This window comes from Antrostomus carolinensis, unplaced genomic scaffold (genome assembly GCF_000700745.2).
Source record: "Antrostomus carolinensis isolate BGI_N321 unplaced genomic scaffold, ASM70074v2 scaffold9560, whole genome shotgun sequence".
Taxonomy (NCBI): domain Eukaryota; kingdom Metazoa; phylum Chordata; class Aves; order Caprimulgiformes; family Caprimulgidae; genus Antrostomus; species Antrostomus carolinensis.
The window spans coordinates 127,208-150,109 of record NW_010286470.1 but is presented as its reverse complement, the minus strand read 5'-3'; the positions used below and the strand labels follow the sequence as shown (position 1 = coordinate 150,109).

Genomic DNA, 22,902 nt, shown 5'->3' with positions numbered 1-22,902 from the left:
CAAGGCTACACAAATGCAAGTCTTCTATTATATTGGAAAATTGTATTGTGTTGTATTGTATCTGTATGGAAATTAAGAGATCTAGAACTCATACAGCAGTAAAGACTGGTGATTAATTCTTCAGGCTCAGCAGTGAAACCTGGCTGGAGGAGTATTAAAGAAGGGGTCTAGTGTATCATACAGATGTATGGTAGATGTTATGTGTTTCCTTCTCCTCAAGTACAGTATGTCTTATTTCCTCTAGTGAAAAATTTTTAGTGAATCTAAAGCAGAATGTGTGGTGTCAACATGTGGTGCTTACTTGGTCTTGATTAAAAATAAGTTTAGGGCATCTTTCTGCTCCCCAAATTCTAGGCTTCCATGTGGTTGTAGCTGCAAGGGGAATTTTCTTGTAAATGAGATTAATATAATTCAAAGTTATAATTTTTCAACTGCTGGCATTAAGGGATGCTGTCATGGGAAACCACCCTACATTTAACATTTCTGTGTGATACAAATTTTTTTCAACTTTGAGGTAGCCAGACCAAACCAAAAAAGAGAGATGTAATTTGGAATTTAGATGTAAATTCTGCTGAAATGTTACTGTGTACTAAATATTGTGTAGTATGAACAGTATGTCTGTCAGAGCCTTTTAAAATGTGTTATCAATATGGTTCCACATATTCACTGGCCAGATGGCATGAAAAGTACTCAATATCCAAACAAGGATCTCAGTGCCTCTGCACCACATGGGGCACTGCAGCCCTGTGTAGCATGAAGTTCACTGTTCTGAACTGATCCCTCTATTTGGTGTTTCCATTTCAGAGCTCCTGTGACAGGGATGTCATCCTGAATATTCTCAGTGTCCTCACTGACCTGCTCTCTCTGGGTAAGGAAGCAAAGCTCTGGGGCAATAGCTGTGGGCTAGGGGCAGAAAGGGGATCCTCAAACAGATCAGGGAATTCATACCTGCATAAACTCAGTCAGCTGTTTGCAAGGTGACCAAAATGTGAATAGTACCTATAGATCAGCAGTCCTTACTCTTGTGTTTGGAAAACTGAGATTTTCCAGTAAGTTAAAGAGGAAAAACAAACCAAAAAACAACATGGGGAGTCTCCATTGTATTCAGTTTAGAAGGTGTCAGTGAGTTTCAAGGTATTTCATAATCCCTAGAAGACAACCACTGGAAATGTTCAGCAGTGCTCTTGCAGAGAGGGCTGTGGGACAAGGAGAGGAGCCTGACTTCCCAGAGCACAGGGGCTCTCTAATGGAAAGAGTTCAGCATCTCCCCAAAAGGCACCTCCACCTTGGGGCTGCAGGGAAGGCATCCTGCTGCATGTGTCCCAGGCACATGAAAAAATATGTGAATTGACAAAAAATCTGTAAAAGTAATTAAGTTTCTTTTCCTTCCTGCTCCACCTCAAAAATGTCATTTACTAAACAATTCTCAACCCAACCAAGCTGCTCGGCTGCGGGAGCTGCACTGACAGGTGCTGGAGACTTCTGTGTTCCCCGCTCATTGGAGCCCCACCACAGACATTGCCCAGCCATCCGGGCCTCACTTTGGAAGCCCTGTAGTGCTGTTCCTCAGCTAGACGGAAGGATTGCCTGTGTGGAGGATAGGAGGTACTGTCTCCCCTCCTGGAGCTGAATGTGCGACTTCCACCAACCACAGAGCCTGAAGTTGCTGCTGAAGTCACCCGTGGATCAATGTTTGTTGACACAGTAGGGCTCACAGGACTAGTGTGTGGTTTATTTGGAGACCTAGATTTGTTTTAAAGCTGTTTCCCAAGCTTCCCTAGGATTCCTTTTTCATTTGGCAGAAGCCCATTGCAGCTTTACTCCTTTGCTTTGTTTAATTTCCAGTGTCTAAGGGAAGATCACTGAGCCTTCTGCTCCTTTGAAACTTGTTAGTGTTCCTGCTTATTCCTCTCTGACACATTTCACTGCACAACGAAAAACTTCTGCAGGACGTGGGTTTGTAAAGATAATGACTGCTGGAGCAAGAGGCAGCAGGTTTCACCATGCAGTCATTAGCCATGTGTCCAGGCCAAGGGCATCTGAGAGCCATGGTCAATTGTGCATGTGCCCTTGGGTTTATAGCAATAAAATGCAGCAAGAGGAGGCCAGAGGAGCATCCATGCTCCTCTGATCCATGCAGGCTGAGGGTTTGCGATAGCTGTGGCTCTGGGTCAGGGATGCTCTGAGCAGAGTCTCTCCTCTTGCCTCCAGGGACCGGCCGGAGAATTCACTATGTGATCAGCAAAGGGGGAAGTGAGGCACTGCTGCAGGCTCTTGCCACTGCTGCCCAGACCGAGCCGCCCGACCACAGCACCCTCCTGCCCCTGCTTCGGCTGCTGGCCAGGGTTGGCCAACGAGGTACTGCTGAGTGATGGGGGACTTCTTGGGTGGGAGGCTCAAAACTAACAGACAGCCCCAGCAATAATCAGCACTAGGAAGTCCCTGATAGACAGATGTGAGTTTATTTTTGGGGTGTGCCACTTGTCTGCAGTTTGGCCAGGTAGAGAACACACAACAGGTAGATTTAGGCTAGGTATAAGGAAGAATTTTTTTACAGTGAGGGTGGTGAAACACTGGCACAGGTTGCCCAGAGAGGTGGTAGAAGCCCCAACCCTGGAAATATTCAAAGTCAGATTGGACAGGGCTCTAAGCAACCTGATCAAGATGTCCCTGCTCATTGCAGAGGGGTTGGACTAGATGACCTTTAAGGGTCTCTTCCAACCCAAACTCTTCTATGATTCTATGGTTTGTAGATGGTAACTCTAGGTAAATGCCATGCTTTCCTGTTTTCAGTGAGAATAATGGTGATCTAGCTCATTGATACATTTGAATGTCTTTGTCATGAGATCCTGACTTATAAGATTTGGTGCAAATATGTTTATCAGCATTGTTGCAGGGACCTGGTCTTTGTAATACTTTGATTCTTATTTGCTTTTTACAGATAGGAAGTTTGGACTGAAAGTGCAGAAAGCAGAAGCAACTGATATAATACTGAGCTTGGCAAGAAGAAACCTGGGTCACCACCTGCACCTCACCCACTGCCTCTGGGTCCTGCGGGTTTGTGCTTCTAATGGTGAGTGCCTGGATTTTCCTCCTTTCCTCTGCGTGACGGCTGCCAGAGTTCTTTTTTCAGTCATTTCAATGCAAAGAAATACCATTCCTGATTAAGGTTATTGCCTGCACACACCATTAATATACAGAATCAGGCACAAAAGGCAGAGCAAGCATAGAAAGAGGTGTTTCCCAAGGGGCCTATACAGCCTTTACAGTGTATTTCATCTGTAGACTATGAAAATAAAAGTACTGTAGTGAAAAATATTCATTATAATGATCTTCTATTCTAGAATATAGACAGTCAACTCCTTTGCTCTGAGACTTAGGTACCTTAAATCTCTATGCAGTTCCCATTACCATAATAGTCATATGTCTCACTATTGTTGATTATATTGATCCTCAGAGCAGCTCCACTAGGGAGGAAAGTGAGGGTGGAGAAACAGAAGGAGAGAGAAATCAGGTTCTTATTCAAGGTTCTGCAGGAAGTATATATTAGATCTGGTATAGATCTGATTCTGTCTAGTATAAATCCCCCACACACACCCCCATGCACTCTCCCAGCTTTTCTTGCTTGGCACTGCCCTCATATTAAATGATTCAAGCAATGGGATTTCCAGTATTCTCACCGAGGATCATTACAGATTCATATAAGCTTTCCCTGCTATAGAGCACTGAGTTTGTCAGCACAAATTTCCCCTTGCTCACTCTGACCCTTTCCTTTCTTTCCCCACATCCCTCACCCAGCACATAATTCTTGACAGCCATCCTGTCTGCAGTCTGCTATATGCATCCTCAGATTTAGCACTCCTGGCGACCAGCCCTGCAGGTCTCTTCTATCTGTACAGGAGCTAGCTTCATGCAATGGACTTTCTCAGGCAAGCAGCCAAACCTCAACATTCAACCCCTTCTCCCTGTGATAAGCAGTATTTGAAAGGCTGAATGTGACTGAAAATGCAGCCAAGGCCAGAAGCTGAAACGTGCCTTTATTTGGGTTTCACAGCTGTGTAGTGACCCTGTGCTGCCTCCCAACCAAAACGATGATCTACCCCCTTCCCTGCTCCCTGCTTCATTGCACCTGCACCCCAATTCAGCTGCAGTTTTTGCAGAAGTTTGAGGATGCACACTGCAGCCTGACCTCCTTTCTGTTAACGTCAGACCCCAGAACCCTGACTCTGCTCCTTGGATACTCTCCAAGTATCTCCAGCACTCTCCAGATGTGCTTTCTCCTTCCATGAGTAACTGACTCTGTGGGCATTCTCACCCAGTTGGGAAGCTGCAGAGGAGGTTAGGTGAAGGTTGGTGTGGATGTGGTACCAAACTAGGAGATTTCATGTTCCCAACCTTTAAAATTATTTTTATGGAGTGGAACTAGAGAGGATCCAGAAGCACGTAAAACTCCAAGAGTGCTTTAGGTATAAAAGCAGAAAAGATGAGTCCTTGTCACAATCTCATACACCAGTTCTTCACTCTGGGTCACTCCCTTCACAATCTCTGACACCAGTTATGTGTGGCAGCCCACGTCCTGCTCTAGGACAGGATGATTTCAAGCAGCTTTGTCTACCGCCCTGTCTCTAATGAATTACCAGCTAGTGTAAAAGCAGCTGGCAAGCCTTGCAAAGCTTTCCCATCATAAGACAACCTGGCGGGGACATGGTAGGTCTGCAGGAGATGATGGGCCCTCTGACAGGTCTATGATAACCACTGGGAGATATTTACAAAATCAAGCAGTGGGCAGGCAGCCAGGTCTCCCTCTGGCTGCTCTTGATTACTGATCATTTCATTTCACCCTGTTCACTTGCATTTAATAATTCAGGGCTGTATTCCTCCCTTCTTTACACAGAAAACCTGTCTTACAGTACAGAGGCCTGGCTAAGCACTTAAGTTTATACATTGGGCATTTTTTGTATTGATTGTGAAATCTATAAAAGTTCCCCGTGTGTTAGGATGTGAAAGATTAAAAGTGGCCTAGCTGAAATTAAGCTTCATTGAGAAGCACTCCTCCCACAAAAAAACCACCTCCATACTGCTGAATAATAGCACAGAAAGACAACTCTGCCCTCCATGCCCCTGTGAAATAAACCATCCTCATGGAGTTGCCTGTGGGAAATGCGGGATGAATTTGAGGCCTGTTGTTTTGCTGGGAGATGACCCTGTTTAACTATGATTTGTTGTCTGGAGAGTACAATATTTACAGGAAAAGAGGCTTTGGGGAACTCAGGGAAGAAGTGCAAGATTTGAGATCTGGTTTTGTGTCTGATCTTGGCTCAGGTTGTGCCTACAGACAGCTTTGTGCTTCAGTTTCTGTGTTTGTAAAATGACCTGTGAAGTCCAGTTGGGAGCCCAGAGAAAGCTGCTCATAGCCCCAGGGGCAGCTACTCCCTGCATCACCTCTAAACACAAATCCTGCAGACAGCCTGCTTCAGATCTGACTGCTTTTCTCTTTTATTGGTTCAGTTACCACAGGAACTACACTTGGCATCAATGGAGCCATGGAGCTGCTTTTCAAAGTCATCACCCCCTACAGCAAGAAACACGTCAGGACAGTCAGGTAGGCAGTAGCCCCAAGGGAACTCATCTTTCCAGGATGGCAAGAAATAAAATTTTGGTTCCACTTGAAAAGGCAAAGAAATCAGCAATGGATGCACAATTTCCACTCACTTTAAATCTGCAGGGTTTTTTAAGAGGCAGAAATAGTTCCCTGAAGGACATGTCAATGCTGTGATTCATCATATGATTCATGCTGGTGGCCATTTATTTGTAGTGTACCCTATACAGTGATGGCAGTTTGATTGCAAGGTACCGTCCTTCATTTTCCAGTCAGGACTGGATTTTGAGAAGCATGTGCTGGCAGCAGACAAACCGCTCCTGCCTACCCCTTAGCAGGAACCTCCTGCCACCACCAGCCCAAAGGGCAGGTACGGTGGAATCGTGGCAGTGCTGCCCCATCCTCCTTTTGCAGACAGTTGTGACCAGGTCATCATGATATTTTTGAAGTATGACAGTTCTAACCAGTATTAATCCATGTCTGTTTTTAAGACCATCCCAAATATTTAAAATAGTTTTTTTCTGAAGACAGCAAGTCCATTTTATATCTCCATCTTAATGCTGAACATTACTCCTCAAGTTGTCCATTCTGACCATGTCCTCAGATGCCTTTCAAGGCAAACTTTGTAATGTGGAAAACATCCACAGAAGGACGTGACACAATTCTGTGGCTTGCACATTGCAAATAGGAGGAAGAATTTACCACTATGGCCTGCGTCCATACAACCACATTCACTTAAGCAAAACAGAAGCTGCTGGTTCTCCTGCTTAGACATGCAGTGCCTTGTGAAGCACATAGTCCCTACTTGTTCATGCACATTTCAGCAAGAACATGGCAACATTCAGTAAGTTTTGGCTTCTACATGGACCTGACATTGGTGCAGTTCATGATTGGTGATTACTGAGGAAGTAGCTTTAGATGGAGTGTAGGTGGGAAGTGGATGGTCAGACATGGCACAATATTTTGACCACTGCTTGCTTAGCCATGATTGAAGTGGGGGTCAGTCACTCTGGATGAGGGCACCAGTAAATAATGTCCATCCTGTTGTTTCCATCAAAGACTGATACCAGTTCTCCAAATATCGACAGTTACAAAATACACTGTACGGGAAGGAATTTGAATTAATTTCCACTAGCCACAAGTTATGAACTTGCATGTCAACCCATGGTACTGTTGTTTGCTACATGCAACATTCTTCCAGTTCTTCTGCCTACATGTCTGGGGCTATTAAAAAAAAAAATAATTGAACACTTTGCTTTGCTAAATAAGATAGAGTGGGCCCAGCAGATGCACAACTTCCTGCAGCTGCCTTGTTAATTGAAGCCAACTCACTTTTGCCTGCATTTTTTTGGCTTTCTAGCATACTGCTAAGTACTTGGAACTGCTTCACAGCTTCAGTTCTCTCTTAGCTATATTACCTGTGATTCCTTTACGTGGTCTATTCAAATGGTTTGAATAGGTATGAGGTTTGGATATTACCCAACTCAAAGAATATTGTAGCTAGGATAGTATTCCTAGGCCACATGAGCATCCTCCAAGATTCCCCTCAGGCTTCATATTACAACTTTAATCTTTAAGACTCAGGGAGCCTGGAGAACTGCTTTATGTATGACAGGAGAGCCCAGGATGAGATAGACCCAGAGCTGGGCTTGATATCTGAGGCAACCAAAACTGATTAATGGGTCCATGCCTGTGCTTAACGAAGTAAGCAAATTCCACTCAATTCCCTGGTTTCCTTCCTATGGAAGTGTTGGCTGTGATTAGACTAGTGTTAGTTCTACTTCTGTGATAGCCCCATAGGTCAGGATCTGTGTGTCATGGGACTTGGGCCTGTATCAGCTCTCTGCTTAGCAATGGGACTGGCTGCATGAAGGCATTTGAAATTAATTTTGTTCTTTTTCCTTTCACTGTTTCCTCTGAGGGAAGTGTAAAACTTGGTATCTGTCACACATTTCTAGCCTGGCTTTTTGCTGAGATCCATTTGGAGAAGCAGCTAGTGCTGCTAAGGGTTGTTGTAATGTAGGCTGTAAAATGGTCTAGAATACTCACTTCTAAGCAGAAAGGGAAGGAAATCACCTTTAGAGAAACACACTGCTTTTGATTTCAATGATTCCAGATTGTCAACATGCAATATTTGGGTTTTTCTTCCTTTTATCTGATGTACAAGAATTGTTTTGAACTGTTCTATGGACCTTTTTTTTTTTTCTTTTTTTTTTTTTTTTCCATTTGGGACACACACACAAAACAGAAAATGCAAACTCAAAATTTCCCTCAATAAAACTCCAGTTTTATTGCTAGTAACCCATTTATTTATTGCTGAAAAGCCTGGATTTATTTTCCCTTTGAAAAAAGGTATTTTATACATTAATTGCTGTCTACCTGAGCTTCCTCATTGCTAGTTCAGTTTCATGCTTTCTTTTTTTTCCTTAAAATATTTGTGTTCTTCTTAAAACATATTTGTATGAGTGTGCAAATGGAGGATAAAATCTTTCTTGGGACCTAGCTCACAGAAAAAGATGATTTGGCTCCCACCTACGCTTGGTTTAATGAGCAAGAACCATAAATCAGCTGAAGCCTGGTAGCCACTCAGCTGGCCTGCCTAGGGCTCAAAGCTGCTTGTTTCATTTAATAACTAGGAGCAGCTGAGAAAGTCAATGGCTCAGTAGAGACGATCTGTTTTACATCAGAAGAAGCACACAAACCTGTTTTGTTTTAAAAAATGCTTGCAACTTATTTAAAGGCATTAGTTTCTTATTATTGAGTAAGGGTTGTGCTTGCTTGCAGGCCATTTGGAAACACTGTTCTTGCTGAGGATAAGTGGATTTAAGAGATGTTGACAAGAATTTAGGTCCTGAGACCGTAAGTCCAGACTGTAGGGTAGGTTACAGATCTTCTTTCCCAGCATTAGCAAATGCTTGGGATAGCTATGGTCTGAAAATTCCAGGCATCTTTACAGTTCACTGGAAAATGGAGGTGGGTACATGTGAAAATGTCCTTCTATTTTTTGAGCTGCTCTAGTTAAAAATTCATAGGCTGACTGGGGGAGGAAGATTATGGATGGGTTTTTTGAGATGGGGAGAAAGAATAAAAAGGAGTCATGTGCTTTGTTTAGTTCAGCATGTGCTCCTGGTCATCTGACATATTAGTGCAGCTCTTCCCAGAGTTTCTGTGGCTATGCTGAAATCTGAAGTGGGTTGTTTTGGTGTAGATAGTTGGTAACAGAAACATCTACTTCTCTTTGGCTATCAGTAGGGAACTTGAAGAGAATGCTAGTTTGTAACCTGCCTGTGGAGGAAAACTCCAATGTCCTCCCAGCAAACCTCTGATCCTCCCTTTGTATTTGCCCTTGATACCTTCTCTCCACTTCATAATTACGTGCCACCATGGTTTGCCTTGCTGCTGGGAAGGAACAGCTGGCAACTGTGGGGGCTGAGATTACTCTTATTCTTTGATTAGCTGCCAGGAATGCAGCATCGAAAATGCACCACTTCTCTCGTGGGTACACCCGCACTCTCCTGTCCTGGGCAGCAGCAGGACCAAGGTCACTTTAAGAGTCTGCCCTAGAGAATGCACTATGAGAGCTATTTATTTAGCCAGCTAAGATGTGGAAACAGGATACATAGTTCTATTTATTTTTCCCAGTGGTAAAGCTCTGGGTTATTTAGAAATAGTCTCCCATGCTCCAATTGACCTTCTCTGGGCATGTGCCAAGTAGCTTTGATTCCCCTGAGGCTGTGACTCATGGACTTTATTGGTCTTAGTTAGGCATTTGAGGTCTGCAGGTTGCTGGTGCCATAACTGGGTGGATCTCTCCAGGACTACCCATATCTGAAGTAAAAGCTGCATGAAAAAAATGTGAAACTTACTGAGGTTTAGAGAACTTTGGAGTTAAGCACTGTGAAATCCAAGTGAGATGGAGATGCTAGACTTTCTTGCCCATCTCTTGTGATGCCATGCTACAGAGAAAGTTTTCTCATACTTTTTATAGGGGCAGTTTAAAATAAAGCCAGATGATGTTCTGTTTTTCTCAGTTCTGTTTGTGTCAGTAGCTGGGATATCTGATACGAGTGTGTGTGGGGGATGTTCAAATCTTCACTCCATCAGCACCTTCTCTAATGTAATATCCCTGATACCCCATAGAGTGCAATGATATCTGCTCTTTTCACCTCCCACCTTACCTACTCCTCACATGTTCCATGTTTCCTACCTTTTTCCTACTTTCCAGTGTCCCTTTCAACACCCTTGTTCATTTTCCAAACTTATTTATTTTGAGAGATATTTGGATGTGTTGTGGGCAGATGGATGTAGAATGTGACAGTGGTAGGTGTTTGCCCTCTGTCCAACCAGGAGCTGGGTATCTTCTGTGTGACTGTCTCCAGGTGGCCAAGCATCAGATCTCCTCCCCAGGCTGCTGGCATGTCAGGTTGTTGGCTTTGAAGGCGGTATGTTGCCTGTGGCTACGTGTTGTGCGGGCTTCTTTTAGGGCTCCTCAAGCTGAATGTAGATTGTGAAAGTGAGAGAAAACAAAAATCCAGAATTTATGATGCTTTCATATGAGGAAGACCTATGTTTTAGAAAATGGCAAATGATGGTGTAGCTTGTGTCTGAGTTGTTTCCTCAATTATGTTATCTTTTTCTGCTGTTAAAAGGTTAGTGGGCAGTCTTATTTCTACAGCTTTATTAAAAGCAATTTACAGACTCTTTTGTAAGTCTTTGTTTCTCAAAGCTTTTTGTGAGTACATCTTTTTACCACACTGAGCAGAGCTGTCTAATGGTAAGTGATTGGATAAACCTCACATAAGAGATTGCAACAAAAATGAGTATTCATCAGAATTCAAACTTCTTTCTGTTAATATTCACAAAACTTGGCTTTATGCACCGGAGTGTTCCAGTAAAGTTTGACTACTTAATTAAAAGTGGAAATGTAATAAAAAAAGGTCTGGGAATGGTGCCAAATTAATTCAGTAGAAAATATGGTATGCAGAAATTATCTGCCTTTGCTCATGTCCAGCATTGCCCACTTCTGATATTTGGTCACAATTCTTTTTATGTTTGATGCTTATTGGATGGTCCCAGCTCCTCAACGCTTGCTGATAATCTCCCTTTCTATTTAAGGGAGGAAATCCTCTCATGTAGCTGTTCCACCTGAGTGGATATCTGGACTCCTCACATGCTAAAGCAAAATAAATAGAAGCAAGGTTCTCTTTACCTGTATCAAGTGTTTGTCCCTAGAAACTTGGAGGGGCTTGGAAATATTTATTTCTCTCTGCTGACTGGAGAATGAGTTTGGAGTGGGTAACTTGGAAGTAGTGTGATGGGTATTTAAGGTTGGGTCAAGTAGATGGTTTCTGAGAGAGATTTGGAAAACACAATCTTCTCCAACTACAGTCAGGTCTCAAAACCCAGGAAGAAATGAGAATGTCACATGCGTCTTTTCTTTGGTGATGTGTACTCTGGGGTGATTTGAGGTAGGGAGTGACTCATTAACTTGAAACATGCAAGAATAATAATGAGACTGTTGCCATGGTTCAATAAGTGATTCTTGTATCATCTACTTCTGTCACAATGTGAGCTGAGAGGAAGATTTTTACCAGAGTACTGAAAGCAGAGCTCATGCAAGTGAAGAGAGGAATGTCAAGGTGAACAAGAGAGCACATCTAAAGCTAAAAGCCCAGATCTGATGGGTCTATATTTAATCAGACATTGTGTCAGATTGACCAAGGAGAAAGGCTCTGGAAATGCTGAAAGATATAATTTAAGAGGCTATATATTGCTTTAAAATAAACTTTGGAAAAAAAAAATATTGCTCTGCTTTTCTAGAAAACCTGTTTTATTTGCACACAACTGAGATTCTGTTTTCCCATCTTGGAACTGGTGCTTTTGATGCAAGATAAAATGTAAGTGTTGAGCCCATAGTGTTGAAAAGTGACCAAGCTGCCACATCAACAAATGCTTGTAAAGGTGATCTCCTGTGACCTTAACAATAGAAGAAATCAGAATGGCAGTGGGCTATGTCTCTTGGACAAAAAGAGATGAGCCATGTAGCAGGGATGACCTGAATAGTAGAATTATCTCTTGTGTTAAGAATGATGGAGAGACACGTGGAAGAGATCCAATTGCAAATATGTCATAGACCCAGTTAGAGTTTCGTCAACCTTAATCCTGCATAACTTCTTGCTGGTAGACCACCATATACACTTGCTGAGATTCCATCTCCTGGATTGTTCCAAACTTTCAGCTGCTCTTCTGCTTGAGCAGAAGAATATGTTGCATGGCCATTGCGAGCCAGTATTTTAAGAATGAGAAGAAACTCAAAGCATCAACATGGTGATTAGTTTGTCAGCAACCTGATATGGTAGCTGTTGTGATTGGGTGGGGGTTTTTTTGTTTGTTCGTTTTTTTTTGGTTTTGTTTTTTTTTTTTTTTTTTTTTTTTTTTTTTTTGAGGAATGCTCCAAATACATTTTTATGCCTTTATTTATTTGGCAATGTTTCTTGATAGGAGATCAAAAGCAACTCATCCTTAATTCCTCTTATTAGTCTGTGTTTTGCCATTAATTGTGTTGAGCGATTTGGATATTTAATTGGAAACTAACACATGATTCTATTGGAATGTGGTCAGAATTAATCAATGCTTAGTGCCTAGTTATTCTCAAACTGCTATTTAGTTCATTTGATCCTTGTAGAAAATTCACAGGAGAGGCTGAAATTTCTTTTGAGCTATGTCACAAATAAATTACATGTTTCCCATCTGTCCTTGATCTATGTGGGATTTAGCCTAGAATTCCTGCTAAATAAAACTGGTAAATACTGTTCTGAATGAGATGATGCCAGCAGCAAGGGGAAAAGGGTTATCTTCAAAATTCTTGTTTATATCAAGTGTCTTTTCAACTTTATTAATATCTCGGATAAAATGGAGCAGAGATGGGTATGTTACTGAGATAAGTAAATAAACCCCAGTGTTCAAGTTTAATGCAATGAGCCATTGTAAGAGAATAAATTATATTGGAGACAAAGGTGTCCCAGTTCTACACAGTTCCTTCTCCTCTGTTCTTTTTACAGTCTGTGTGTTTTTTATCAAAGAATGACCTGTTCTAATATTAATAGTAAGTTATAAAATCTCATTTCAGACTGATGGTATCTCAGTGCTCCTTTGCAGAGTAAATAGAGTTGCATTGAAGAATTATACTTTACTGGCATTGTACCGTTAATAGCAGCAGAAGAGAGAAATTGAAGAATTAAAAAGTAGAGGCAAGGGAGAAAAGAGACGTTTTCAGATGAGATTTGAAAATAGATGAAGAATTGATGAGGCAGAGAGGAGTACCACATACCAAGGTTGTTCCAGATGGCCAGGCAAATATGTTGCATACAGAAGCCCTGGTGCCATCTCTTGGTAGCCTCTGGTATGGCAAGATTAAGCACAGGTACACCTACCTCTGGCATAAAAAACTATCGAATAAACACTATATAAAGAGAAATCCATTTCCAAGCTTGATTTAATATGTCATGGGAAGCTAGGAACTGGTTTATAAATGGATCCACTTAGTAAGACTATTATTTTGAAAGAGATATTTGTTTTCTTCTTTTAGATCTAGCTTATGTTTTACTTCTATTTCAGGTAGAACTAAAAGTTTGAAAAAGAAGCAATGCTTTCAACTGAAGATCTTTCTTGCCCTTTATTTCATCCTCTTTGGTGAGCTAGTGGGTTATATTTAGAAAGATGGTATGGGGGCAAATTGCTTCTGTTCTTAAGTTCTTGACTTTTCACACCCAGTGGCTATGGCAGATGCAATTCATGGCTGACCTCACATGATGGCTATGGGTATGTCTATACTGCACGCAACTCCACTCATTGGGTGGGAGAATCTCTCCATCCTAGCTTTAATTTATCTCATTCTGCTAACAACTGTTAAGGCTTGCAACAGGGCTTCCAGCGTGGGCTACTCGAGCTTCTTGCAACATATTATCTAGCCTGGGAATATTATTCATGTTACCTTATCTGTCTCTCTGTTGGTCTTTGTGCTAGCTAGATTAAAGCTAAAACTTGGGTGCCTCACTGCATTGCAATCATGGTGCTTCTTAGAAGCTCTCTCTGAGGTGCATCTCCCACGTAGAAGGGGAAACCACTGTCACTCCCATTCAAATAGGAGGTAGGGCTTGATTTAATATATCGGTTGCATCTCAAAATGTTTCCCAGACTTAAATAGATTGTTAGTGTTAACACTGATTCCTTGCAGCTGAGTATGACAGTGCCATAGAAGGGTAGGTCAAGACTGGTGTGTACTGGTTAAGCCAAGCATTTTGTAAATAGCACAGAAAGAATAGAGTAGAATAAACAAAAAAAAAAAGAGAACAGAGCTAGAAGGATTAGAAAATATTTTGCAATATAGGAAGAAGTTAAGTGTTTGGAATGACTTATGGAAGTTGATGATGGGTGATGTGTGAGATGAGCGGATAAGCTTCTCTTGATCTGGAGGTGCAGCTGGAAGTCTTTCACCAGTGGTGGTAGAGCTGTAAGAGTAAAAAAGGAAATAAGTCTAAAGGTAGAAGAGAAAAGATCTCTCATGTCTATAGCACTAATCTGAGATATGGTGTATTACTGTGGGCAAGTCACCAGCGATCAGACTTTTTATATGCTCAAGGCATACACTTAAAACAGCACTTTTCTAATGCTGCAGTGAGGGTATGGTCAGTTATCTGAGGACAGAGATAGAGGGGGGAGATGAGAAAGGGAAGAGAAGAGCAGTAGTGAATTTGTGACAGGTTTCATGCTCAGGCTGGATGCAGTTGAAGTGGACTGTGGGATGAATGTGGAGCTGGTAGAGGAGTTGAGCCACAGGGTTGTGTGACCTCGTAAGCATGTCTGGGGTGGATGTTAAGTGCCAAAGCTTTCAGAAAGCATCAGCCAGACAGCCCTGGGGGATTGGGACTGGAGGGAAGGGATTTCTAAGCAAAGCCTATCTGAATTTGCTTGTAGAGGTGATGAGCAGGTGCCCACCCTGCCTGTTTGCCTGCATCTGTTTTCCTGTGTCAAGGAGATAAAGAAAGAATCCCCCCTCGGAAATCATTGAGTTGGGTAATGACTTGAATCTGTGATGGAAGCCAGAGAGTGAGTAGATAAAGCTGAGGGCATTCAATGGTGTGTCAGGGCACATGAGAGCCCAGGATTCTCCTCTCCTTTGCCTTTCTCTTGATTTATTGTCATTTCTCTTCCTACCCCGAAGCCTGTTACCCTTATGAAGGGAGTAGAAAGCAGCTGTAAAATCCTCCCCACAAAAGCTTTCAGTCCAAATTTAGACAAGAGAAACTTAATGGTAAAAAACAATGAAAGGAAGCCTCAGTACAGAGCTTCTACAGCAAGAATTTCGAACAATGCTGGCCCTGAGCAGATGCTGTCCCCACAAGGAAAACAACCCTAAGAATTTCCTGGGGTTGCTGTGGCTTTTTTTTACAGCTCCACCAGTGCTGGCAATGCTGACAGGTGAAGTGTAAGCCAGTCTCTAGAACTATCAGTAGTTTTAAAGCACAACAGTGATTAGACCTGGCCTGAGCAGAGTTACATGACACAGTGTCAAAGCCCTTAGCAATTGCCTTTCTGGGCCAGGATTCCCTGTCCTGATAGCACTGTTGGAGCTCCACCAGCTGTAGCAGCACCAGGGTAACTGGTTTTAGCAATACAGAGACAACACAACTGGTGCGTTTCCATTTCCAGTGGGCATGAGAGAGCACTCCGAAGTCTTCAGTCTCTTTCAGGCTCTTTTGGGTAGTTACTGAACACTGATTATAGAGAATAAAAGAGAAATCTTAAATACTAGAGTATTTGCAAAACACAGGTGAAATGAGTTTTGTTAGGGAGAGAAGGTTTTGTGACAGCAGTGCTACAGATGCAGCCCAAGTCTCTGGCTTGCCAACACTGGCAGGGCTTTTCTTGGTCTCTTTATCTGCAGGGCAACACTTGGAATGGCAGCAATGCCAGTAAAATCTGTAAATAAACCTAGAGTTGAGTTGCTCTGGGATGTGTTTGGAGACAGGGCTTGGAACATGGAAGGGAGAACCTGAAAACTTGAGGAAGTGGCTGGTGAGGAAGAACAGGGCCGCTGACTCCTATTAGGGCTGCAGCTCTGGGGTTGGGAATGGAAACTCGCCCTGAAGTGTAAACCTTGGGAAGGTCATGGCTCTGAGACCAAGCTTTTATCATTACCCTGCAGCAACAGCCAGACTATTGCAGAATAAAAAAGAAAATCATCCCATATTTTTGGCACATCTACTTGATGTATTTCTTTCCTCTTCTGTGTTAAATGGGTAGAGTTTGGGCTTTGTGTGGACCATAGGCCATACATTGCAATGGCACAACAGCTCTCAATGTCTACTCAAAAGCTTAATTTCCTTTTTGTTTTTGTTGTTTTAAACTGCACTTACCTATCTGTGGTTATTCCAGCTTTCACCACCTTGCAGATTTTTCTGTGTATAAAAAACAAGTGCATGTGGAAGAACCATCCTGAAAATGCTCATAATTTTTACTGTGCTTTTTAATTATTTATCCCCATTGCTACATTCTTATATTTACAGCTCAAGTTCTACCAGCCTCGGCTTTTATATGATCTGTTTTCAAATGCCAGAATTTGGCTTGATTATATCAGATGGAAGCTTTCCAATAATGAAAGGAGAGAAGAAAAAAATATACTAACTTTTATTACTTAGGCTTCTGCAAAATGCTGCTTCAAAAAGCCCCTGCAGTTATGCCAGTGTGACATGACATTGCAGCTCTCAAACAGGAAATAGCAGGAGAATTTGATTCAGTATTTGCTGTATTTTGGCTGTTACTGACTTTTTCTTCCTTCTAAATCCTCTAGCTAAATGTTGTGAAGAACAAGCACCAGCACTAAGGTGTGACCATATTATTGCATAATAAGGAATTATACATGTGTAACTGGAAAAAAAAATAAAAAATCATTAGTCTGTGGTTGGCTGGATCAGCCACAACAGCCATATGCTGGCTTTCAACCAGGCTTCCAAGCTCAGGGATGGTGTAGTGCCCCATGTTGCACCTGAGGCTAGTGCATACTGCCTGCTCTCAAATCTCCTTGCTTGTAGGTGTGGGGATGAAGCCTGAGGCTGTGCTTGGGCTGCTCCTGGTAGTACCATCTTCCTGCTCATCTTCCCAAAGTCTTAATGCATCCTGCATGTTGAATCTCACTCACCAACTGGGCAAAGTGCTATGTGGAAGGCAACATGGGTGACCTAACGGAGAATACTATTTCTCTGACTCTTGGGCATACTACTAAACCAAACATACTTGTCTTTCTTCCTCAGGACCCCTACCTGTGCCATTCTCACTGCCATCATCTATAGCCCATCATTTTCTTTGAAATTTTAAATATCTTGAGGTACTATGGTTGCAGAGAACCTCATCTCTGACCTGCAGCCTGTAGGTTGCCTTCCCTGCAGTAAGATGTTCTACCTCTGTCCTGCCTGAGCTGCAGAGATGAGGACAGGACAAGGACAAATTCACAGCATGTGTTGAAGTGGTGGTGCATCTGCTGCTGTTTGAAGCTTTGGCCTTTTGTGATGGCAGCTTCTGCAGCAGATGCAGCCTCATTTGCAACATCTATCCTGTTTGGTTGGAACCTGATCCATGTCCTCAGATGACTCTTCTGATTTTCCTATCACAGCTTGGAGATCTTGTGTCCAGAGAGCTGCTGCAGGGCAGTGAAAGCTGTTCACTTTCCATACCTTGGCTCTTTTTCCTGCAAAGATGTGTCTCTGTATATACTACACAATACAGCAGCATCCCCATTTCTACCTGCCATGCAAGACAGAAACCACAGAGTGGCAGGGGCAAGCGAATAGCAGGATGGCTTTTTTTTTTTTTCCTGATAAACCTTTATTGAAAATCCCAGGCAAGTTAATAAGCTTTGCTCCCTTCTTTGCAATTGTAACATCTGTATTTCCAAAGACTTCTTACTCTACTTGCCTGTGGCAAAACTAGTCAATACTGTAAGTTTCTAGCACCATTCTACATGTATTTTGCAGTCCTCTGTTTCAACAACACACAGAGTAAAATTGGCATTTCTCTTGCATACAAGACAGACTTGAAAAATTTCTTATAAACTGGCTGTTGGTGTTGACTGAAGGGTCAGTGAGGACAGTTTTCTGAATGAATATCTGGATTTTCAGAGATATTTAAATGTGTGAAGATGAAAGGGAATGTAATGGTAACAGAAAGCCTCTCAGTGGGTTAATGGCCTAATTCATATAGTTAAAAGGTAGTTCTGACCTTAGTATACAAATAGGCTTTGAAAAATCCTGAGTGCCAGCTGCATGTTTAGATGTAAAAGTGTCTTAAATACGGGTCAAGATGCTTAATGTGAATCTGTAAGAGAATGTTACTTTGTTTCTCAAGCATGTTTGTGTTCTCAATTTGAAACTGACTTAATAGTACCAATTAAGCCCAGTTTTGTGTACATACATGACTTACAAACAATCACCCCAGTATTTCCAATCATATTCATATTTGACAGCATCAGTTAGGACCATCAAACTGTTAAGGGCCTAATTAACAGTAAATTCAGTGCTGAAGGGCTAAGTATGTATAAGAGGGAACACAATCGTCAGAAGAGATTACAAGTGGGGGTAGCTGAAAAACAAGAGAAAATTGGTGACAGCTTCTGCGTATTTGCTTCTATATATTTTGTTGAAGTTCTGCTTGCATGTGAGCTTTTCAGACAGCTCTAACTCTGAACCACCATCCTTTGGGATTTAGGTAAGAGCAACATATAGAAGCTGCCTAACCTGTGCACATAAGAAGGGAAATGATGCTTACCTATTTGTGAAGCACATGGAGATTGATAAATGGAAAGTGGTCCATGCAAGAAAATTAATCAGCATCAATGTCTTTTTCCATTTGCTCTCTACTGCAAATGTGGCTGTGGTGCTGTGTGCTGTCAGTGCTGCAGCTGATGTGTAACAGTTACTTGCACATTTAAACCATGGCTTTAGTACTACAGGCAGATCATAACTGGACGCTCAGCAAAAAGCAGAACTGAGTAGGGCTATAGGGTTATGTTATGATTTTATTATCAGTTTGCAACCACCCAAGCAGTATCTCGTCATGCAGCGCAGGGATATTGATTCTGGTAGCTGTGCTTGTATGAAATGCATTCTTGCTCTGGCATAGTCAAAGAAACTCTGCAAGCCAACTCTCTTCCCTAGAGGTTTTAAGCTTTAAGTTTCCTTTGGCTGGACTTTATGGATGTGCTTCATCTGAAAAGGACCAGAGGGGAAAGTGAAGTGCCATATAAACTCAAACTGACGGATCTATTTCTTAAGCCTTCTAATATGGAAACAGTACCATTAGATTAAAAAGAACAAACAGTTTTTCATCTTGTGTTCAATATCAGTCATTGCTCCTTTTATTCCGAGACATCTGACTTTTGTCTAAAGAAAATGCTGCCGTGCAAGTCAACCTTATCTCTTGGTAGGGTGTGGAGAAGATGATGTTTTCTCAGTCCTTCATCTTCATATTTCATGCTATTTTCAAGTCTCTTAAGTTGTATGCATTTTTAAAATTAGTTTCTCTGGAAGATGTTTATTTCTTTGATTAAAAAGACCAAACAAACAAAAACCCCAAACAAAACAAACCTCAGAATCTTAAGCAGTGAAACTGTATGAATGACTGAAATGAAAACTCGAATTTCCCATCCATTGCTGCAGCCCGGTTACATGCAGTAAAGACAAGACTGCTGTTCCAAACACTGCTGCTGTACAGCTCAAGAACACTTTTCATTAAGAAGTGCTTTTTAAAGATGTTGTACCCTGAGATTACTGCTGCCTTAGAGATGGTTTGTGCTAACCAGTATTCAGGAAGAACTACAGCTCTTAGCCTTGATTACTTTGAAATCAGCCTCCCCTTTGTGCTCCCAAATAGCTCTGGGCACAAGCAATGACATGTTAGATACCTCACTACCTGGACTGTCGACAACACAAGCTGCCCTTGGATATCTCACTGCCAGCAATTGATAGGATACATAAAGTAAAAATCTTGCAGCTGTTTGCAGGCAATATAGTCTGAGTGTAGGCTCATTTTCTGGCATCATAAAATCCTGGGTACCACCAAGCTCTACCTTCTCTTCTATAGTTCACTGTCAGAGACTCCCCAATGGCAAAGCACCTGCAATTCAATTTCTTTTAATGAGGACAGAAGTCACGGTTGCCCTGCCAAGATTTGGGCTTAGGGTGCCCAGGTATGTCACCAAGCCCTTTGGCTTCATCACACCATGAGCAGGATTTCACCGGGTCTGTGGGTTGTGTCCCTTTCCCTGCCCTTGCTCTGAGTGTACACAGCATTTGGAAAAGTTTGAAGCAGAACGATGCTGAAGAGAGCAGAACAGGGCTGGGACTCTCCACCATGCATTGAGCACATACCTTGCTGTGAGCACAATGTGTCTGTCAATCCCTGGGATCTCTAGAGCAAAAGTTGCTGGTCATGGTGAACTGATAAGCTCTGAATAAATTGACAACTAAGAAGTGAGCCGATAGACCTCTGGGCTTCTTCTCACTCGTAACTGAATTGGAAGATAGCTGTCTGGGGAAATGAAGGGGATTTAACCCCACTCACTGACACACTTTAATTGTGTACGAGGTGTTTTGTAGGGTTGTGCTGGTGCTTGTTATCAGACGTGGCCTCGATGAATATCCTTCCTGCTCTTCCTAATCAATCAAGAATAGCATCAAGCCCCTTTCTTAGTCCCCCTACATGTGTCCCTCGGGTGAGAGAGCTGGATTCTCACACTGTCAGCCTGAAACTGACTGGGTGATGAATCTGTTAAGAATCCTGTCTGATTGTGATCCTTACAGCTTCTTCATATTGATGTGAATGACAAGCTGTCACAGCCTACCTCAGCCATATTGGTGACATCTGACCCTAGAGAGGGAGTTGACAGGAATGGGAAATCATCTGAGGTACAGCTTCTGCATGTGGAACAGTGCCAGCACCACACTGTAAGGAATGCCTGGGCATTTGTTTGGCAGGAGCTATTTACTGTATCTTGTTCTTCTCTGTTACTACTTTGGAGCCAATTTAATTTAGAACCATAAAGAATAGGTTGAATTTTTAGGATACAGTGGTTTCTCCTTTTGTACTTCTACACAGAGAGAGTAGGATACCTGTAAGGGTGGCTGGAGGATAACCCTGATGAGCCAATTTAATTTAGAACCATAAAGAATAGTTTGAATTTTTAGGATACAGTGGTTTCTCCTTCTGTACTTCTACACAAGAGAGAGTAGGATACCTGTAAGGATGGCTGGAGGATAACCCTGACGTGACTCTTCTTTCTGGGAGGTAGAGACAAAGGAGAATGCAGTACCTTTTCACTGACTCAACCTAACAGGCTCCAGGGCAGGCAGAGATGTTTGGAAGATGCTACAGTGAAGGCTTTGAGCTGAACATGGGAACTGAGATATGCTTACTCTATTAGCCATGAGAGCAAGAGAGGACCTCAAGCTGGGGCTCCTGCATCACGGCTATAGCTTCTCAGTGAGTGGCAGCGCATCTTTTGGAGAACACATTAACTTCAGCTCGCCAAGATGCAAGATAGGAGAAAATTAATGCCTGGATCTGTTGTAGGGTTCAAAAGCAGGGAATCATCACACCTTTTGCTGTTAAGTCTTGTTGGCTTTTAACATTTACTTTGGTATTTGTGCACACTTTTTTTTTTTCTCACAACCCCTCTCTAACCTGTAGAAATCTTTAAAGGTGGGGAGAAAATACTGTTCACTTGTGCACACTTTTTTTTTTTTTTTTCTCACAACCCCCCTCTAACAGTTAATACCTGTAGAAATCTTTAAAGGTGGGGAGAAAGTACTGTTAAGTATGCATTTAATTCCTGTACATTTTTTTTGTTTGTTCACTAATTGTTAAGCAAAATGAATTGCATCACAGAGAATAAGTTCCATAGAAGATATATATTTGTATTAAAGTCAGTGTGTGCTTTTCAAAAAAAAGAAAAAAGAAAAATTAAAAAAATCTGGTCATTGGAGTTGGAGTAACCATTAGAAAAGGAGTGAGTGATTTTATTTTTTTATTCCTTTTCCTTCAGCATTACACCAAAAGCACATCTGTGCACAACAGCTGGATCTCCAAACTCCACCTGTTGGCGGTGTGTGGGACATTGCAGGCTGTGAGCAAGCTTTGCCTTTAGCAGAAGTTTTAATGCCTAGCTAACAAGCTGGAATTAAAGCAGACATGATGATGGGTGTTTTTGTGTAAGTCCTAGACCAGCAGTGCTATGAAAATGCCAGGAGCATAAGCAGCTTTTGCCCGCTCATATTTCCAAGATTTGTGAAGCTGCTGGTTTTAAGCCTTTAGAACAAAACAAATCACTGTGCAAGTGCCTGCATATTTAAGATCTGTATTTCTGGGCCACAAGGGAAATGCATATGCAAGGCATCTGTCTTGGATGCGATCTACCTTCTGGTAGGATTTATAAAGCACCTATTGCTGTGGTGTCTACATGTTGTATCTAAATGTCTCTTGGTTGTCAAATGTGAAATTGTCTTTTGAGTGAGTTGCTCTGTGACTGTATAAACTCCAGTAGTTAAGTATGAGTCCCAGGGGTTGGAGGCAAAATGAAGCCAGGCAATATGAACACTCAAGGGTGCTTAATTCCTCCCAGAGACAGGGGCTGTGGAAGCTTAGGGGCTTTAAGCCTGTAAGCTGTAATACCTCGAGCCCTCAGTCAGGCTTCCCATTGTGCTAGATGCTGTACAAATATATGTTGCATGGTCCCTGCCCTGTGCTGCTTGTGATATAAATAACCGTGACAGCAACAAGTGAGTATACAGTGAAATAGCAGAGTGAAGGGCAAAAGGAGGGAGGGTGACCTGAAGCGATGTGAGCTGCCAGGCAGGACAAAACCTTTTCTTACATTTCTATAAAAATAGGGTTTTATGTCTTTATTATACAGGTGTGATTGCCTTTATGAATTAGATCAAGCATCAAGAGGTATTTAATGAAGCACCAACTCATCAGCTTTCATTCAATAATTTGAAGAGGATGTTTTGTGCTTAAGCATGTAAAAGGTACAATCTCACAGGAGAAGGCAGGCTGGTTAAATTACTTTCAATTCTTTGTTCAGTCTTTAGCTTCTCTGCTGTTCCCTGTTCATAGTTCCCAGCTAGTCCTGAACAGGTGGGTATCAGTGTCAATATGTCTTATGATTCTTAAGATCCTTTCATGTAGTATACCACGAGTCTCTTCTGTCGTGAGGTTTTTTGTTTTCAGAGGTCTTCTTTTTTTTTTTTTTT

The 22,902-nt window shown here is 42.1% G+C and overlaps 1 protein-coding gene across 1 annotated transcript in view; it reads left to right on the top strand.

The window, feature by feature from the left end:
* The window catches only part of AGBL1 (AGBL carboxypeptidase 1), a gene marked incomplete at its 3' end in the record, with an annotated part of 148,578 nt that overhangs the window by 5,779 nt on the left and 119,897 nt on the right, over positions 1-22,902 (top strand). Inside the window, exons 3-6 of the mRNA XM_010171705.1 lie at positions 805-868; positions 2,212-2,358; positions 2,942-3,073; positions 5,509-5,602. Coding sequence (XP_010170007.1) covers positions 805-868; positions 2,212-2,358; positions 2,942-3,073; positions 5,509-5,602 — 437 coding nt within the window. The remainder of the gene's footprint in view (positions 1-804; positions 869-2,211; positions 2,359-2,941; positions 3,074-5,508; positions 5,603-22,902) is intronic.